This window comes from Canis lupus (genome assembly GCF_048164855.1).
Source record: "Canis lupus baileyi chromosome 1 unlocalized genomic scaffold, mCanLup2.hap1 SUPER_1_unloc_2, whole genome shotgun sequence".
NCBI classification, from domain to species: domain Eukaryota; kingdom Metazoa; phylum Chordata; class Mammalia; order Carnivora; family Canidae; genus Canis; species Canis lupus.
This window is the reverse complement of record NW_027326403.1, coordinates 123770-141740: the sequence shown is the minus strand read 5'-3', so window position 1 is coordinate 141740 and position 17971 is coordinate 123770. Positions and strand designations below refer to the sequence as shown.

The window sequence follows — 17971 nt, the reverse complement described above, 5'->3', positions numbered from 1 at the left end:
ATTATTGTCCACTGCTGGTCTGTAAGCTCCAGGAGGGCTGGTGCTCAGGTGGTCTCACTCATCACTCTATCCCCACCCCCCCTTCCCCTGTGGTTGAAGCCCCCATGATCAAACAGGCTAACATGAATTGAATGTCTACTACGTGCCAGGCATCGTGTCAAGGGCTCAGCCAAGGTGTGTTGAATCTTTGACAGGGGTGGGGAATTCTGCAGAACTCTGGAGAGTCATCTCCCTTCCTAGACCTTCAACCTCCATGTTCCCGGCTTCCCTCCCTCCATCCTGGCCCTGCCTGGTGTTTCCATCACACCAGAGAATCTTTCCTCCCAAAGCCTCTATTTGTTGCCCTGGAAAACTAGGATGAACTCACCTCTCTTTTCCTGGCCTCACAGGCATGACGATACCTAAGTGGTTAATGCCATTATTTGCAAAGGGCAAGAGAGAGCCATTGGAGGTGCTGGGGGAAGGCAAGATGTCAATAGAAGGAAAGAGAGAGGGTCTGAATAAGATGGCTTGAACACATCCTTCCCCATCCACTTCTCAAGACCCAGATAAGTGGGTGAAGAAAAAACCATTAGAAGGTTTGCAGAAAAATGATACTTTCCACCATCCCTCATTCCTTGTGGTTTTTCAAACATGCAGCACCAACTCACCTCATGGCCATTGTTCTAGCTGTTCCCTCCATCTGGTTCTTCATTCAAAGGTCACCAGAGGGCCTGCCCTCCCAGCCACACAGTGTTCTCAGGAGCCCTTATTAATACCTGGTGCTCCACTGAAGATAAGTTTATTGTCTAGAGCAGCTCTGTCCAAGAGAACTTGCAATGATGGAATGTTCTAGATCTGTGCTGTCCAGCAAGGTAGCCATCAGCCACATGGGGCTATTGAATACTTGAAACCGTGTGATTGAGGAACTGAACGTTTTTAATTATTTTGTTTTAAATTGATTTGCTCATTCTAAATCTAAATGGAAGCAGCCATGTGTGGCTAGTGGCCAAACTGTATGGAGCAGGGTGGGTCTAGAATTTTAGCTCCTCATAGAGAGGCAGTGGCTTTCTCCTCTCCAGTGTCCCCGGGGCCAAGTGCTGTGCCTGGAAAATGTTTGCTGAAAGAATGCATACAGAGATTGCACAGGGATGCCATGGGGCTCCCCAAAGATTCCTGGACAGATGGTGACCAGGGTTGTCACACTCCCAGTTCTTCTCACAAGTTTCTTGCTGGCTGAGCACCTCCTTCCTGTTCCCCAATGTGGGAATCTGGATCCTTCCTGCTTGGAATGCAAGCTCGGAGCCTACTGGACAAATCCCGGCTCACCCTAGACCCCCTCTGGCAGCCCACACAGACAACCTCACTCTCTCCCGTTTCACGAACTCACATTTATTCACAGACAGACAAAAGGACAGGTATGGACCTTTGCTCACTGGGGACCCCCAGGGTCTGGCAGTTCCAAAGAGGTGATGGTGTCCAGTGTGTACTATGGGGGACAGCCAGGCAGAGGGTCCCCCCCCAGTCTCCATCTCTCTGGCCAACATTCTCCGCCTCCTTTTCCAAGTCGTCCTTCAAAGGCCTGTTGGGGCAAGCAGTTCCTAGCCAGCATCAGGGGTCCTGGGGGTGGGCAATGGGGAGGGAGGGGTGGTCCAGGGCCCCCCCCTGCTCCTTAGTGTTGAGGGCTGGAAGGGGAGGGGTGGGTAGATAGGAGGCGCCTCTCCTTCGACTTCCTTCCTCCGTATTGCAAACCTATTGCAAACCGGGAGCCAAATGGAGGGGCCAAGAGTGAGTATGAAGGTCAGGAGGCCAGGCCTCCCAATCCACGCAGGTGGGCCTTGCTGTCGATCTCTTCTTCTTCCATCTCAAAGGCTGAATGGTCTTGGCTGTCGAAACAGGAGGCGCTGAGGAAGACCGGGGGGGCCGGCGGCGGTGACTGGGGCGGGGTCCCCGGGGAGGGCGGCTCTTCCTTGATGTGTGCAAGAGGCAGCGGGAGCCCTTCCTCCTCCTGCCCCGCCGGCAGGGGCGGCGGGGGTGGCGGGGGCGATGGCGGGGCCTCGGCCTGCAGCGCCTGCAAGGCTGCGGCCCTCTCCAGCTCGGCCCGGTGGCAGCGCTGGTGGCGCAGGAGGCTGTAGGCGCGCGAGAAGCGGCGCGGGCAGCGCGGGCATGGATGAGGGGCCGGGCCCCCAGCGTGAACCTGCGCGTGGCGGGCCAGGTCAGCCAGCCGCTTGAATTCCCTCTGGCAGCGCACGCACTGGAAAGGGCGCGCCCCCGAGTGGGTGACTCCGTGCTGCCGCAGGTGCGCCCGGCGGCGGAACCCTTTGCCGCACTCAGGGCACCAGAAGCGAGGCTCCCCGGCTGGGGGCCGGGCCGGGGCGGTGTCCCCTCCGTTCTGCCCACCTTCTCCCCCCTCCGAAGCACTGCCGCACTCGGCCCCTTCGCCCCCCTCGGACCCCTTCCCTGAGTTCCGTCCGCCCGCGGCCTTGTCGTCCTTCTTGCCCGCCGGGGGCAGCGGGGCCAGGAGGCTGAGCGCTCCATGGACGCGGCGGTGCTGGCGGAGGTAGGAGGCGAGGCGGAAGGCCAGGCCGCAGTCTGGGCACACGAAAGGGCGGTCAGTGGAGTGGACCAGCCGGTGGCGGGACAGCGACCAGGGCCTGGCAAAGGCCTTGAGGCAGATGGAGCACTGGTGGCGCTTCGGCCGGGGCGGGGGACCCCCTTCCCCCTCCTGTTCACCCTCGGGGCGCAGACACGGGTGTGCTTTGAGCTCGCCCTTGGTGGCGAAGGCTTCGCGACAGCGGAGGCACAGGAGCGTCCAGTCGGCCTGGAGCAGGACCTGCTTCTCCTCCTGCCGCCCCGCCGCCAGCGCCAGCTCCGCCCTCAGCTCTGCGGCCCCGGCCTCGGCCTCCTCCTCCTCCGACTCCCGGGGCTCGGCGCTTGTAGGCGCCGCCAGAGAGGCCGGCTCCCCCGCGGGCCACGTCTCGGGCCACGCGGCCTCCTCCTCTGCGGCCCCCGCCGCTGCGGTGGTGGGCTGCTCCGTACCAGTGTCCTGTGCGCCCCAGCTGGACTCGGCTGCCTCTTTGGCCACCCTCTCGATGGCCAGCTCCACCTCGCCGCCGGCGTGCTCCTGGGCCAGGTGGCGCCTGAGCTGGGCAGGCTCCGGGAAGGTGCGGGGGCAGGCGGCGCAGCGCAGGGGGGGCTGGGGCCCATGGCCACGCAGGTGGCGGGAGAGGTGGGCAGGCCGGCGGAAGGCCTTGGGGCACAGTGGGCACGCGTGGGGTCGGAGGCCCGAATGGCTCAGCCGGTGGCGGGAGAGGTAGTAGGGGAAGCGGAAGAGGCGGCCACAGGTTGGGCAGGGCAGGGGCGCCCGAGGGGCTCCTGCGCCCCCCCTGCCACGGCCCCGGCCTCTACCACGGCCTCGACCCCGGCCCCGGCCCCGGCCACGGTGAGGTGGGCTGCCCTGGGCCGGTGGAGGGGGCTGCGGATCCATGCCTGTAAGGAGAAAGGGGAGACAAGGAGACATTGGGGTGGAGGGTGGGGGATGTGGAGTGGGTCAGATAAAGGGAGATGTGTGGGGCCAGGCAGAGATGCAGAGACCCAGAGAGATGGGAGATTCAGGGATGGCCAGATGTTGAGCCAGGCCCGGGAAAGGGCCAGCAAGACAGAAGGACAGAGAGACACAGAGACCCCGGGACAGACAGCGTAGAAGAAGCCACAGAAACAGGATGGGAGACAGCAGGAGAGAGAGATGGGGACTCCCAGCAGAGACAGAGATGGGTAGAAAACAAAGAGATTTGGGGGGAGATGGTGCAAACACCGAGGTCAGAAGGACCACAGCAGAATGGAGGTAGGGAAAGGTAGAGACAGAGGGAACAAGCCAGAGGTGCAGACAGAAGGAGAGACAGGCAGACAGTCAGCCAACTGCGCCAACTGCTTTCTCTCCAGTGGCCCCCCTAGAGTATTTTGGGAGGGGCTGGGAACCCGCTGTGGTGCCCAAATGGAGGGGGTGGAATAAACATTGGGTGGCCCCAGAAATGCAGTGTGAGTGCCGGGACCAGGCTCTGGGAGAGGCTGTGGCAAGGAGGGCTCAGACTTTAGGGTAGGGGTGAGGCTGGGGGGTCTGGACTCCCGGGACTGACAGAGGTGGGAGCTGGGGATCAGGACCCCAGGTTTGGGAGGTGACTGGGATCCACTCCTGTGTGTGTGTGTGGGGGGGGCATGGATTCCTGGGTCCCAGTGCAGAGAGGATTGGGGGAGGGGGCTGGGCTCCTAAAGACAACGGAGAGAAGGGGGCTGGGGGCTCAGCTGCCGGAATCCTCCGGGAGGAGGCAGCTGAGGGCCCAGCCCCTGGACGCCTACCTCTACCAAGGCTGCTGGGGTCCAGAGCCCCAGGTCCCCAAGGGGGGCCAATCTCCCCACTGGGCCCAGCCCGCGGTTCCCCGGAGGCGTGATCAGCAGAATTGGGGCAGCAGGTCGTGGCCTCACAGATTTCAGAGCCCAGGGCCTGGCGCTGGGCCCCCATCGCTGCGCACCCGGTCCTTACCTCCGCCTCCTTCGCTCCTTTCTTCCTTCCCCGCGGCCGGCCTAACGCGGACAGTGGTGGCGGGGAGGGAGGGAGGGCCCCAGCGTGGTGGGGGGTGGAGGAGGCTGGGCTCGGTGTCACCGCCTAAGCCTTCCCCCCGGAAACCCGACCTGCCGACCGAGCCCAAAGGAGGAAAGACAGGCTGAGAGGCCGGAAACGGGAGGACAAGGGGACCCAGGGGGCGGGAGGGCGGGTGGCTTGGATTCCTGGGTCCTGCACGGGGAGGGGGCTGGAGGCCTGGGAGGCTGGACGCAGCTCCCCTCCCCACCCCAGCACACACACATATTCATTCATTCCTTCAACAAATACACATTTATCAGGTCCTGTCTGTGCCAGGCACTGTGTTGGGCAAGGGGGTGCCAGGGGAGGGAGGTGAATGAGGCAGTGGCAGAGGCCTTAGGGAAAGTAGGGGCCCTGTGGACTAGAATCCCACTGCAGCCTGAACAAGTGACTGTCCCTTCTCCTAGGCTCAGTGGCCCCCTCTATAACAAGCCCTGCGTATTTTCATTCGCTCCTAAGACACCAACATGTATTGAGCACCCACTGTAAGTCCTTCCGCATGTATTTTGCTACACACATTCCCTGGATCCTAAGCTACCAGTATTTGCTGAGCACCTACTGTGGGCTAGCTCTGTCCTTGGTGCTGGATCTACAGTGGCAGAGGCCATTGAACCCTGTCTGCAGGAAGCTCACGGTCAGATTCAGGAGGCAGTCAGACACAGATCCAATTGCCTTCATGGAAAATGTACTCTAATGCAGAAAAGAGGATTTGGTGGTAAGACAGAGAACAGAGAAGGCGCTGAGCTGATCTCCTATTGAGGTGAGATCAATCCTCAAGGTCTTCCAGGAGGCAACAGTGTTTCAGCTGAAACCTGCAGGATGAGAGCCAATTGTTGGGAATGAGAAGGATGAGCAAAGGGAAACCAGAGAGAAATGCACCTCAACACAGCTCAAATGCTTGATACTGAGCAGCAAAGGCTTGTTGCAGAGGGATGGCTGCAGCGTGTCGCTGTTTAGGGTGAAGTAGAAGAGTGTGGGAAACAGGACCTTTTTGTACATGGTTGGGGTGAGTGAAATTCAAAACAGCCTTAACAAGTGAGCAGTTTTGGGAACTTATCTGTCAGATAGATCTGTTCAGAAAAATGCACAATGACATCTGTTCCAGGTGAATCAGCTCTGTATTGCACAGTACTGCAAGGGACTGGAAATGAGCTAAGTGCCCACGCATAGGGGATTCAAGTGATGTCATGATTGATCTGCCCAATGGAATGCTATGTGTCCCAAAAAAAGGAAAAAAAAATCGAGAAACTTTCTTTTTTTTTAAAGATTTATTTATTTATTATTTATTTATTTATTTATTCATGAGACACACACACACACACAGAGAGAGAGAGAGAGGCAGAGACACAGGCAGAGGGAGAAGCAGGCTCTATGCAGGCAACCTGATGCGGGATTCAATCCTGGGACTCCAGGATCACGCCCTGAGCCAAAGGTAGTCACTCAACCACTGAGCCACCCAGGCGTCCCAATGAAGAAACTTTCTGTGTAAAAATATGGAAAAGCTCCAAGTGATAACACGAAGGGAAGGGGGGGTGGGAAGGCAAGGTGGCAAACAGCCTGTAACTTGTTCTGTCTGAGCTTATCAGTAGGTTCTGCCTGGAAGAAGAGAGAGTAAACTAGCAACATTGTCTGACTCCCAGAACTGAAAATTACTGCACTCTATCCCTTTGTACTTCTTGAATTTGAAACCATGTGAATGTGTTCCATACTCAAAAAAAAAAAAAAAAAAAAAAAGTAAAGGAACAAGAAATAAAATGGGGGGGGGGTAATAAAAATAAATATAACCAAAATAAGTAATAACTTAGTCTTGTAAGTGCTTAATGAATACAAACCCATTTGTTTCTCCTTCCTTTCTGGAGTGGGTCACATTGTTCTTCCATTTTAAAGTGAGGTTACTAAAACATTGCAAAACTGAGTCTTTGCCTTTCACAAAGAGATGGGAGAAATGACAGAGATGAAGAGCATGATTTTAAAAAGCACCCAGTCAATAATACTACTTAAAGAAACATTTTATTTATTTATTTGAGAGAGAGAGCATGAGTGATGGGGAACAGGAAGATGACCAGAGGGAGAAGCAGACTCCCTGCTTAACAAGGAGCCCAGGATCATGATCTGAGCCAAAGGCAGACACCTAATGGACTGAGCCACCCAGGTGCCCCAATAATACCACTTTTTAAAGGATATATACATATGAGTGAAAAATCTAAAAATACCCATGGAAACAATAAGCATCACATTCAGGGTAGGAGTTACCTTTTAGCAGAGAGAAGCAGTCAGATCCTAGAGGAGCCTACAGTGAGTAAGGTATACCTCCTAATGTTTCAAAGCTGATAGTATATGTGTGTGTGAGCATGTTGCATTCATGGCAGTAGCATTAAGTACATTCTCAATGTCATGCAACCATCCCACTATCTTGTTTCAGAACTTTTTCTGTCTCCCCAACAGAAATCTAGATTCATTAAACTGTCACTCCCCATTTCCTTTTCCTCCCAGCCCCTGGCAAGCTTTATCTCTCTATGGCTTCACCTACTGTGGACATTTTGTATCAATTGAGTCATAAAATATGTCATCTCTTATGACTAGCTTCTTTCACTTAGCATGTTTTTGAGATTTATCTACGTGTGGCATGTATTGGTAGGTCATTCCTTTTGATGGTTGAATAATATTCCACTGTATGGGTATACCGCATTTGTTTGTCCATTCATTTGTTCATGGACATTTGGGTGGTTGTTATCTTTTGGCTGTTGTGAATAGTGAGTGTTCATGTATACATTTTTGTTTTAACGGTTGTTTTCAATTCTGAGTCTATACCTGGGGGGGGGTGTTATTTCATTATGTATATTTTAAGGGCTTAACGTTTTTTCCAGAGAAAAAGAAAGAAGAAAGAAAGAAAGAAAGAAAGAAAGAAAGAAAGAAAGAAAGAAAGAAAGAGAAAAGAAAGAAAGAAAGAAAGAAAGAAAGAAAGAAAGAAAGAAAGAAAGAAAGAAAGAAAGAAAGAAAGAAAGAAAAGAAAGAAAGAAAGATTCAGGAATGGAATGGTGGGAAATAGAATTTCAAGCAGAGGGAACAGCTTATGGGGGTGGGGTGGGAATGGAGATCTTGTCTTGGGGGAAACTCCAGGCCTTGGATTGTGGTGGAGAGAAGCCAGGAGCTGCACAAACCACTATGTCGGCCTCTTGGTCCAGGCTGAACGCTGGACGCATTTCTAGTGCACTGAGAAGCTATTGAAAAGGTTTTAAGCTACGGAGTCACATGATCCGATTAGTGTTTTAGAGAAATTCCTGTGAGACCCGCGTGGAGGCCCGCCGGATGCAGGGGAGACCCAGGCTGGGAGCAGGGAGGAGGCGAGGCGCGGGCCCAGGTGAGAGAGGGGCCTGGGTAGTGCTGGCCTCGGAGGGGCAGCAGGCTCCCGGGCAGGGGGCGGGACCTAGCACTGATTGGCTCAGGACTGCACTCCTGGGTGCCCGTCCCCCTGCAACTGCCTCCTCATTGGCTCTCCTGTTTCCAGCCCCACTCCCACCGGCCAGTCTCCCGCCCCCAGAAATCACATCCTGTGAACCCTGCTTGGCTTCCCAACCCTTCCTCCCGAGTTCCTAACCCCCTGCCTGTAAGGCTGGGCAGGTCTGGCCCCTGGAGCCGCCCTCAACTGATTGCTGCCTCTCTCCCACTTCACTCTGCTCCAGCCACACCACCCTCTTTGGGGACTCAGGGCCTTTGTTTGTGTGTGTGTGTGTGTGTGTGTGTGTGTGCGTGTGTGTGTTTTTAAGATTTTGTTTCTTTATTTATGAGAGCCAGAAAGAGAAAGAGGCAGAGGGATACAGGCAGAGGGAGAAGCAGGCTCCATGCAGGGAGCAGGACCTTGGACTCAATCCCCGGTCTCCAGGATCACGCCCTGGGCTGAAGGCGGCACTAAACCGCTGAGCACCCCCCCTTCCCCCCCCCCCCCCCCGGGCTGACTCAGGGCCTTTGAACGTGCTGTTCCCCCTGCCTGGAATGCCCTTCCCCTAGATTTCCACACTTTCCCTTACTCCCCTCATTTCTATCATATGTCCTCAGAGACACCTCCTGTCCATCGTAGCTAAAAACAGCCCTCCTGTCACCCCTATCTTCCTTACTCTGCCTTAATTTTCAATTTGTACTTAGCACAAACAAGCATCAGGTGGTTCGTGGATTACCCACTGAGGAATATAATAAAATCCCTGAGGGCAGGGGTCTGCTTTGCCAGTTTGCTTAACTGCTTATCCATCAGTGCCCAGCTGCGCCTAGAAAAGTGGATGAGCCAGGAGGGGTGAAGTTGGGGTTTCATGAGAGGGGGATGCCCCTGAAGGGAGAAGACTGAGGTGATGGGTACATGCGGAATTCAGCAGAGAGCGCAGGTGCCATCTCCTCCAGCAGATGCAAGGGGAGAGGGGAGTCATCTGCTCCAGCCCAGGAATTGGCACTCACTCCCAGAGTAAAATCCTCCCCCACCCCTTCTGAGCCTTAATTAGCACATCTATAAAATGGGGCCACAGAGAGAGGAGTGGAGTACAAGGTCCAGCCCTGCTGCCAGTCCCTAGGGAGATGGACAGGAAATGGCTGAGTCCTTGCCTCTATTGTCTCAGAAAAGATGGAGTTGGAGGTGAGGTGGGTGGAGCCTCAGCCTCCAGAGGTCCCAATTCATTAATCCCTAGCCTGCTACCATCTCCACGACAACCCTGGCTCCTTTCCAGGCCCTCAAGGCTCCAGGCAGAGCAGGTCTTTAAGTGAGCCGGTCTTGTCCCTGGGGCAGTGCCTGAATGGAAGGGGGAGAGTCTCATTTCTCCATCACAGTTTTTTGTTTTTTTTTTTTTTTCCCCAGGGGATGAGTCTGGTTCCTGGTTCCTGGGTGGGAGAGTGGAGGGGAACTATCTCTAAGGTTGCGTATCCCCAGGAGCTGACCTGGAGCCTTCAAACGGGCAACTGTGGATCTCCAGGCAAAAATGTCTTCTTGTTTTCTCTCTCTCCCCAAATATGCCTCCCTCTAAGTTTTCTCGTTGTGAAATATAAGACACATAGACTAAAAGAGCATGATACAGATGTTCAGTCAACAAATAATTATCAGTAGATCACCAGATTAAGAAACAGAATGTTAGCAGCCACGCCGGAGTCCATAGAAGATTTGGCATATCCTGTTCCTAGCCTAACCCATACAACCCCACTGTTCTTTTTATTTTATTTTATTTTATTTATTTATTTATTTATTTATTTATTTATTTATTTATTTATTTATTTATTTATGATAGTCACAGAGAGAGAGAGAGAGAGGCAGAGACACAGGCAGAGGGAGAAGCAGGCTCCATGCACCGGGAGCCCGATGTGGGACTCGATCCCGGGTCTCCAGGATTGCGCCCTGGGCCAAAGGCAGGCGCCAAACCGCTGCGCCACCCAGGGATCCCCCCCACTGTTCTTTTATGGGAGAGTAATTTTCTTGCTTTTCTAGATGGTTCACTACCCAATACATCCATAATAATAAACAATATTATAGTTTAGTTTTGCTTCCTTTTGAACATTATATAAATGGGATCATACTCATGTATCTGGCTTCGTGCATTGGGCTGCTTTACAACTTTCATTTGTGTAATTGTGTGTATCTCCATTCCTTTATTTCACTGCTGTATTGTATTCCATAGCATAATATACCACCATTTATTTATCTGCTATATTATTATTTTTTTAAGATTTATTTATTTATTTATTCATGAGAGACAGAGAGAGAGGCAGAGACGCAGGCAGAGGGAGAAGCAGGCTCCATGCAGGGAGCCTGAGCGGGACTCGATCCCTGGTCTCCAGGATCATGCCCTGGGCCCAAGGCAGGCGCTAAACTGCCCAGCCATCCAGGGATCCCCTATCTGCTATATTATTGATGGATATCTTAGTCTGCTGTGGCTGCTGTAACAAAATACCATAGACTGGGTGGTTTATAGACAACAGAAATTTATTGCTCCCAGTTCTGGAGGCTGGCAGTCCAAGATCAAGGCACCAGCATGCTTGCCTTCTGGGGGAGGCCCTCTTCTGGGTTTATGGCCAGTGCATTCTTGCTGTGTTCTCACGTGGTGGAAAGGGCTAGGGATCTCTCTGGAGCCTTTTAAGTTTGGGCATTGATCCCATGCATAAGGACTCCACCCTCAGGACTTAAGCACCTCCCAAAAGCTCCTTTTCCAAATACTGTCACATTGGGCCTTAGGATTTCAACATAGAGATTTTGATGGAACATAGACATTCAGACCATAGCAAAGACATATCAGCTGTTCAGAGTTTGAGGCTGTACCTGTTACTTCTGGGAATGTTTTAAATGTGTCTTCCAGTGCAGGTGAAGGAAATTCTTTGGGGTTTGTGCCTAGCAGTGGGATCACTGTTATCAAAGGATATGCACATATTCAGCCTTATTAATCGATGCCAATCCCCCAGGCATCTTAAGTTTAAGAACCTCAAAATGGGATTCTTGATCCCCCTAAGCCCCTATCCAAACCTGTTCTTCCCCTTTTCTGGCCTTGATACAAAGTGTTACCAACCAACCAGTCCCTCCTCATTCCTCCCTTTCAGTTACACACACACATTCCACCTACAGAATTCATCTTGAATCCATCCGTTTCTCTTCACCACTCTGGTCTAGGCCCCTACTGATGCATTTCTCCTGCTGCTTTGCGGTAGCCTCCTGCTGTCTCCACTTCCTTCTCCACTCAGCAGCCAGAAGGAACTTTGTAAAGTGCAAGAGGGGTCACATGCCTCCATGTTAAAATCTTGTGTCCCAGTGCTGGAGAGCACAGCCAAATGCCTGTCTTTGCCCACCATGCAGGGCCTGACCCCTCCACCTTTGTTCATCCCTCCCTCCCTCTCCTGTGGCTGTCCAGGCATCCTTCTGGTTTCAGATCAAATGCCACCTCTGTAGAGACGTCCACCGGACACATGAACAAGACAGCATAGTCACGGAGTCGCTCACTTTCTTAACATCTTTCCTCCCTTCCTTCAGCATGCTCATTAACACTCGAAAAGACTTTCATTTCTTTGATTACTTTTCTCCACCCCACCGCCCAAACACTAAAATATAAACCGCATAAGTTCTTTTCTTTGCTGTTGGATCACCCAAGAGGATGTCTGGCACAGAACAGCTACTCAGGTACTCAGTACAGGAATGTGATCTAGTGCCAGAAGACAGGAGTCACTGACTCCTTCCCTGATGGGGGAGTCCTACCCTTGATGTTGGATAGTGTTGGATAATCCTATCCTATCAAGGTTGGTCTACATTTGGTCACCTGGAGGCAGTCTAAGATATAAGGTCTCTTCTTAGGGGTAGGACTTTTCTTTAAGGAGACCATTTGGATTTTAGGGGGGCAGGTCTTATGGGATTGATGGTTTCTAAAGGCCATGTCTGGTTCTACGGGGCAAGTTCAGTCCATTGGAGGTGGATCTTGTGTTTTAAGGGATGGAGTTCCATTTAGATGAAACTTAAGCCATTTCTGATTTTAATGGTCTTGCACTATCTAAGAGACTCATTTGTCAAAGGGAGGGATGGAGGGAAGATCTGTCTCTACTTAGGGAGCTCATCCTAAATCAGGGACAGAAATTCCCACCTCTTTGGAGCCAAGGATCAGAAAATGAGACAGCAATGACTGACAGGACAAGGTTTATTGGGATCCTGGAGACATTAGGGAATGGGATGAGGGGCAAGGTTGAGGCTCACAGGGGGAACCCCGTAGCCAAACCCCCCTTCCCCTTGGGGTTAAGAGTAACACAGAGACAGACAAACCAACAGAGATGAAAAGACAGGTGCTACAACAGAGTGGGAGGAAAACCCCATGTCCACCACCTCCCACTCAGATGAGTTCACAGGATGGGGAATGATGTGGACTGGCCCATACTCTAGAGGAAGGGAGGAGTGTCTGCCCTATTTGCCTAAGGAGAGCGGGGGTACAGGCCACAATCTGGACCAGCCCATTCCAGTGGACAGGGGTGTGTATCTGATTCAGTTCATTCTACTGGGCGGGAAGGATTTCAAACCAGCCTATTCTAGTGTTTGGGATGGGGAAATTCACTAGGGTTGATCCATTGTGCAGTAGGGGAGGGAGACCTAATTGGGGACAGGGGTTGAGGGCAGGGGGCATCTACCCTGGTCCTCTTTCAGCATAAGGAATGAAATGGGGGTGGAGGAAAGGCAGATTCCGGCTATATCCTTTGGGGGGGGGGGCACCAGTGACTGGTGGGTAGCATTTGGGAGATCTAGGGAAATTTGGGGACATGGTCCCCCCACATTCTCCAGATCAAGGTCCTTGGGAATGATGGCTCTTGGGGAGAGGGGCACTCTTCCTTTGGGGGAAGGATGCCCATCTCTTATTAGTAGGGTCCTCAAGATGAGAAGTACTTGTAGAGACCCATTTCTCATTGCTAGCCCCCCCTAGCTTGGGGAGGCCTGTTGATTTGGGGGTGCCCAGCATTTACTCCAGAGGTGTCAAGCTCAGGAGTTTCTTCTGAGATCCTGGACTCTGGAGCTGCAGAGTCTCTCCCTGTTCATTTGCTGCCCCCAGCTCAGGGGTCTGCGTGGGTGTCTGGTGGCCCCGTGTTAACGGCTGGGGTCGCTCATGGCTGGGGTCGCTCACCGCAGGCCCCTGCGTCCAGCCCCTAGGGAGGGGCTGTCAGGCGGAGGCGCGGCCTGACGGGGTCAGTCCATGCCCCGGTGCAGCTTCAAGTGCCGCGAGAGGTTGCTGAGTGTGATAAAGCCCTTGCCGCAGATGTGGCAGGGGAAGGGCCGCTCGGTGCCGTGCAGCAGCCGGTGGCGCTTGAGGTAGCACTCGTGGCGGAAGAACTTGCCGCACTCCAGGCACGGGAACGGCTTCTCACCCGTATGCACGAGCACGTGCCGCTCCAAGTCGCGCGGTGAGCGGAACAGCTTCTCGCACTCGGAGCAGCCAAAGATCTTCTTGCCCCGGCCGGAGCCGGATGCGGCCTCCCCGGGACTGGGATCCCCCTCGGGGGCCACCGCGGCTGCCTCTGCGCCGCCGCCCTCGCCGTGGCTGGCCCGCCGGTGCTCCTCCAGGGCCGCTAGGGCAGCATACAGGGCCCCACAGTGGCCGCAGCCGTACGTGGCGGGGCCCGAGTGGGCCTCCAGGTGGCTGGCTAGCGCTGCAGCTGATGCGAAGAAGGTCCCGCAGTCGCACTGGTATAGGGTGTCTTCCGAAGCCTCGGCTGCAGCCGCCGGGGCAGGGGCCTCCCCACCGCCTTCAGGGAGCAGCCCCCCGAGCTCGGGCACGCCGCCCCCAGTGCTGCCCAGGAGCAGCCCGCCGTCCCAGGCTGGTTGCGCGGGGCCCGCCTCCGCAGGGCCGCCGCTCTCGCCCACCACGTCGGGCCCAGAGCTGGCCCCCGAGGCCCAGGCCTGCACAGGGGGCCCGCCGGGGCCCTGCAGGTCGTGCGTCAGCTTGTGCCGCTCCAGCAGTGCAGGGGCGTTGAAGTCGCGCTCGCAGCGCGGGCACTTGAAGGGCTTCACGTCGGTGTGCGCGGCCCAGTGGGCCGCCAGCTCACGGCCATGGTCAAAGCGCCGCGCACAGGCACCACACGCAAACGGGGGCAGTGAGGCGGCGGCGGCAGCAGCGGCCTCCGCCAGCCCCCAGCTCCCCGGGCCCGCGCCCGCCCCCTCTGGACCCTCTCCGCCCCCGGCCCCTGCGCCCCGGCACACGGAGCAGGGCCCCACATTGCAGCAGACGGAGCAGGGCGCGCTCAAGGCTGGCAGGCCTGGACCGGTTTGTAGCGGGGACGGGAGCACCCCGCGGTGCTGTCGCTTGAGATGGCGGCCCAGGCTGGAGCGCGAGGAGAAGCGGAGCTCGCAGACCAGGCAGCAGTAGGGCTTCTCACCAGTGTGTACGACCTGGGAGGACAGGAGAAAGAGCATAGCATCAGGTCATCACTTCCAGAGAGATGCGGCCCAAGCTCCCTGCTGCAGCTACAAAGCCCCATATAGCTCCAATCCTCTCACTTGTCTTCTTCTTTTTTTATTTTTATTTTTTATGATAGTCACAGAGAGAGAGAGGCAGAGACATAGGCAGAGGGAGAAGCAGGCTCCATGCACCGAGAGCCCGACGTGGGATTCGATCCCGGGTCTCCAGGATCGCGCCCGGGGCCAAAGGCAGGTGCTAAACCGCTGCACCACCCAGGGATCCCTCTCACTTGTCTTCTATAAATTGGGTCGTGTTGGCATTCTTTTGGTCCCTTCATTCTCAGGACCTTTACACATGCTGGTCCTTAAGACTGGAAGACTCTTCCTCCCATTCTTCCGGATTAACTTCTATTCCTTTTCAACAAGCCCACCCAGGAGATTGGGACTCCCTGTTAGAGTGGCCAAGTCCTAGGGCTCTGAGCACTAACAAAACTGGGTTCAAACCCCAGCTCTGCCTTCCACTCTCAGTGAAAACTGGACAAGTAAACATCATCTCTGGGACTCTACTCTTCTCCTCTGTGATATGTGCTACCTACCTCACAGGGTTTTTGTGACAGGATAAAATCATCACTAAAAAATGACTCAATTCCTAGAAATTAGAATTATCGTTGACAAACTTTCCAATGTCCTATTGGTGTCCTCTACAGCAGTGGATGTTAGGGAAAGGTAGAGAGGAACATTTATAATTCCCTGGGCTGGGATCCCTGGGTGGCGCAGCGGTTTGGCGCCTGCCTTCGGCCTGGGGTGTGATCCTGGAGACCCAGGATTGAATCTCACGTCGGGTTCCCTGCATGGAGCCTGCTTCTCCCTCTGCCTGTGTCTCTGCCTCTCTGTCTCTCTCTGTGTGACTATCATGAATAAATAAAATCTTTAAAAATATATATATAATTCCCTGGGCTGGGAGGTGGCTTTTTAAGATAAATGCCCAAACTTCTAGAGCAAAAACTGTCCAAAAGAACTTTCTGAAATGGGGATCCCTGGGTGGCTCAGCGGTTTAGTGCCTGCCTTTGGCCCAGGGTGCGATCCTGGGGTCCCAGGATCGAGTTCCGCGTCGGGCTCCTGGCATGGAGCCTGCTTCTCCCTCCTCCTGTCTCTCTGCCTCTCTCTGTGTTTATCATGAATAAATAAATAAATAAATAAATAAATAAATAAATCTTAAAAAAAAAAAGAACTTTCTGAAATGATGGAAACATTCTATATTTGCCACTGACCAACGAGGCAGCCATGAGCGACTGGTACTTGTCATGTGGCCAATGTATGGTGCAAGACTGTGCTTTACTGATATTGGCCTCTGTGGTTTATTTAAAAGTCTGGGAGTAGAAGAGGGAGATTTGGAGCGACGAGTCCTTTTGATTGGTAGTTCCTGCCTGGAGAACTGTAAGGCTAAGTGAGAAAATACAGTGTTCTCTGCTGTCCAGTGAGGAGCCCTGTGACTCCCACGGTGGCCAGCCTGTTGGACTCACCTGGTGGTGCAGCAGGCCGGTGGAGTCTCGGAACCCTTTAGGGCAGGCAGAGCAGCGGTAGGGCCGTTCGCCGGTGTGCGAACGCAGGTGGTTGGCCAGGTTGAAGCTGTGTTTGAAGCCCTTGCCACAGCGTGGACATGCGTGGGGTTTGAGTGCAGTGTGCCGGGCGAAGTGGCGCCGAAGGTCCGAGCGGTAGCGGAAGCTCTTCCCACACTCACTGCAGTGAAATGGGACCCGGGGAGCGGCAGCGGGAGGTGCTGGGGCCGGGGCCGGGGCAGGGACCGGGGGCACTGGCAGTGGGGCATCATCCATGGTGGCGTGGTGCGAGGGCAGTGGCAAGTGGAGGCTATCTCTGGAGCAAGGGGGAGACACGGATGGCAAGTGAGGTAGTCAGCTCCCCACGAGCCCTCTCCATCAGGCTCCCTGGACTCACACACCCACCCTTTTCCCCCTGGGAACCCTTCCCACTTCCCTCCAAGCCACACTCACCGTCCCTTAAGCCCCTCCCACTCCCCTACAAACCCTCCTCCCACTCCTCTGCCGATCTTTCCCATGCCGGCCAGATGGTTTCCACCCTACTGGACGGTTTTTAAGCCTCTCACTTTCTTTTCCAATGGACTCCCCACTCCTCTCTAAACTCCATCCACTGTTGGTAAGCCGTGCCCACTCCAATATAAACTCCGCCCACTGTTGGTAAGCCACGCCTACTCCCAGTCAGGTACCACCTAGTCTTCCCAAGGTCCCCCCCACACAGTTCCCAAAGCCTCTTGTATTCCTAGATAAGACCCTTCCCCTCTGAAAGGCCCTCCCACTCTTCTTCATGAGTGAAAGTCATCTTCAGACAAAGAGTCACATTCCTAGGGAATGAGAGGACAAAGGTGTGGGGGCCCTGGAACCTCCAGTGAGACCAAGTAAAACTCGGTCCATCTGCAGCATAGGGATAGCAGGAGTACCTACCTCATGCAGTGGAGGTGAGCATTAGGCAAAACTGGCAATGCATACTGGGAGCTTACGTACGTAGGCAGGGGCGCAACGAGTGCTCAGCAGGTAAGCTGTTCTGATTAGGACAGTCTGCTAAGTTCCTCTGAGTTTCCCAAGTCCCACCAAGCATTCTCCGCTAAGGTCCGCCTCCAAAGCTGCATTCAGTTTTTCCCTGAACTCTGACTTGTGAGGAAGCCCGGTCCTCTGCAAGACCTCTCCCCTCCCCCCCCCTTTCTCAGCCCTCTACTGGGAGCGCCTCCCCACCCCCCTAAGTCACCGCACTCCCGTTCCGGAGACTTGTTAATTCCACCAGGACTAGCCAAATCACACACCTCAGTCCCATCACCTCCCCGTGCGCACTCCCAGACGAACGATTCCCCTTCTGCTCTAAGCTGTGCCCGCCTTTGCCCTGAGCTCGGTTCCTCCACTCAGCCCCAGGTAGGTCCCGTCTATCTTTCAAGCCCGGCCCATTTCCATCCCAAGCCACGCCCACTCTGGAAGCTCCTCCCTGCGGTTGCTCCGCCCCCGCCGCCACGAAGCCCCGCCTCCTTCCCACCCAGTAGCCCGCAGGGCTGCCCACCCACCCCCCCCACGTCGGCCCTGGGACCAAGGCCCCGAGTACCGGCCTTTTGTGCCCCTCCCCCCTGCCCCTAAAAGGTGCGGCCCGGGGCGCCCGGGGCACGAGCAGCCCAGGCGGGACCCGCAGCGGGGCGGGCCCACCTCGCTCGTTCGGAGCGGGGGTTCTGGAGCCCTGGGGCGGGCCCAGGGGGCCGGGAAAGTCAGTCGGCTTTTCTCTTTAATTACTTACACCTCCCTCTGGGCGCCGACATTTTGGGCAGCGGGGGCAGCGTCACTTCCACCTGGGGGCCCCTCGACTTCCGCCTCGGCTCCCTTCTTCCCCACACTCCTCCTTTCTCCCGCCCCCTTGGCTTCCCCCTCTCCCCCGCCCTTCTCTGCTTCCCG

General features: G+C 54.9%; 2 protein-coding genes across 4 annotated transcripts; both read right to left on the bottom strand.

Moving 5' to 3' along the window:
* Nucleotides 1–1355: 1355 nt before the first annotated feature.
* Nucleotides 1356–4648, bottom strand: ZNF579 (zinc finger protein 579). The gene is made up of 2 exons (XM_072818787.1): nt 4520–4648; nt 1356–3468 (listed from the first exon to the last, which is right to left on the bottom strand). Exon 2 carries the CDS (start codon nt 3464–3466, stop codon nt 1781–1783), a length of 1686 nt encoding a protein of 561 aa, XP_072674888.1. The 5' UTR covers nt 3467–3468; nt 4520–4648; the 3' UTR covers nt 1356–1780.
* Nucleotides 4649–12246: 7598 nt separating this feature from the next.
* On the bottom strand, nt 12247–17963 carry FIZ1 (FLT3 interacting zinc finger 1). Of its 3 annotated transcripts, none has more exons than XM_072818715.1 (3): nt 17817–17963; nt 16028–16379; nt 12247–14495 (listed from the first exon to the last, which is right to left on the bottom strand). In XM_072818715.1, the coding sequence occupies exons 2-3, from the start codon at nt 16337–16339 to the stop codon at nt 13296–13298; spliced, it is 1512 nt and encodes a 503-aa protein (XP_072674816.1). In that variant the 5' UTR covers nt 16340–16379; nt 17817–17963; the 3' UTR covers nt 12247–13295. The 3 variants fall into 3 exon arrangements, with proteins under 3 accessions (XP_072674816.1, XP_072674815.1, XP_072674814.1); XM_072818714.1 differs by lacking the exon at nt 17817–17963 and adding an exon at nt 16985–17565; XM_072818713.1 differs by lacking the exon at nt 17817–17963 and adding an exon at nt 17341–17565.
* Nucleotides 17964–17971: the final 8 nt, after the last annotated feature.

Excerpts from the sequence above, each read along its gene's own strand:
- ZNF579 (XM_072818787.1), bottom strand. The coding sequence starts at position 3,466 with ATGGATCCGCAGCCCCCTCCACCGGCCCAGGGCAGCCCACCTCACCGT.
- FIZ1 (XM_072818713.1), bottom strand. Across the intron at positions 14,496-16,027 it reads CCGGCCTGCTGCACCACCAG|GTCGTACACACTGGTGAGAA; the intron begins GTGAGTCCAACA and ends CTGTCCTCCCAG.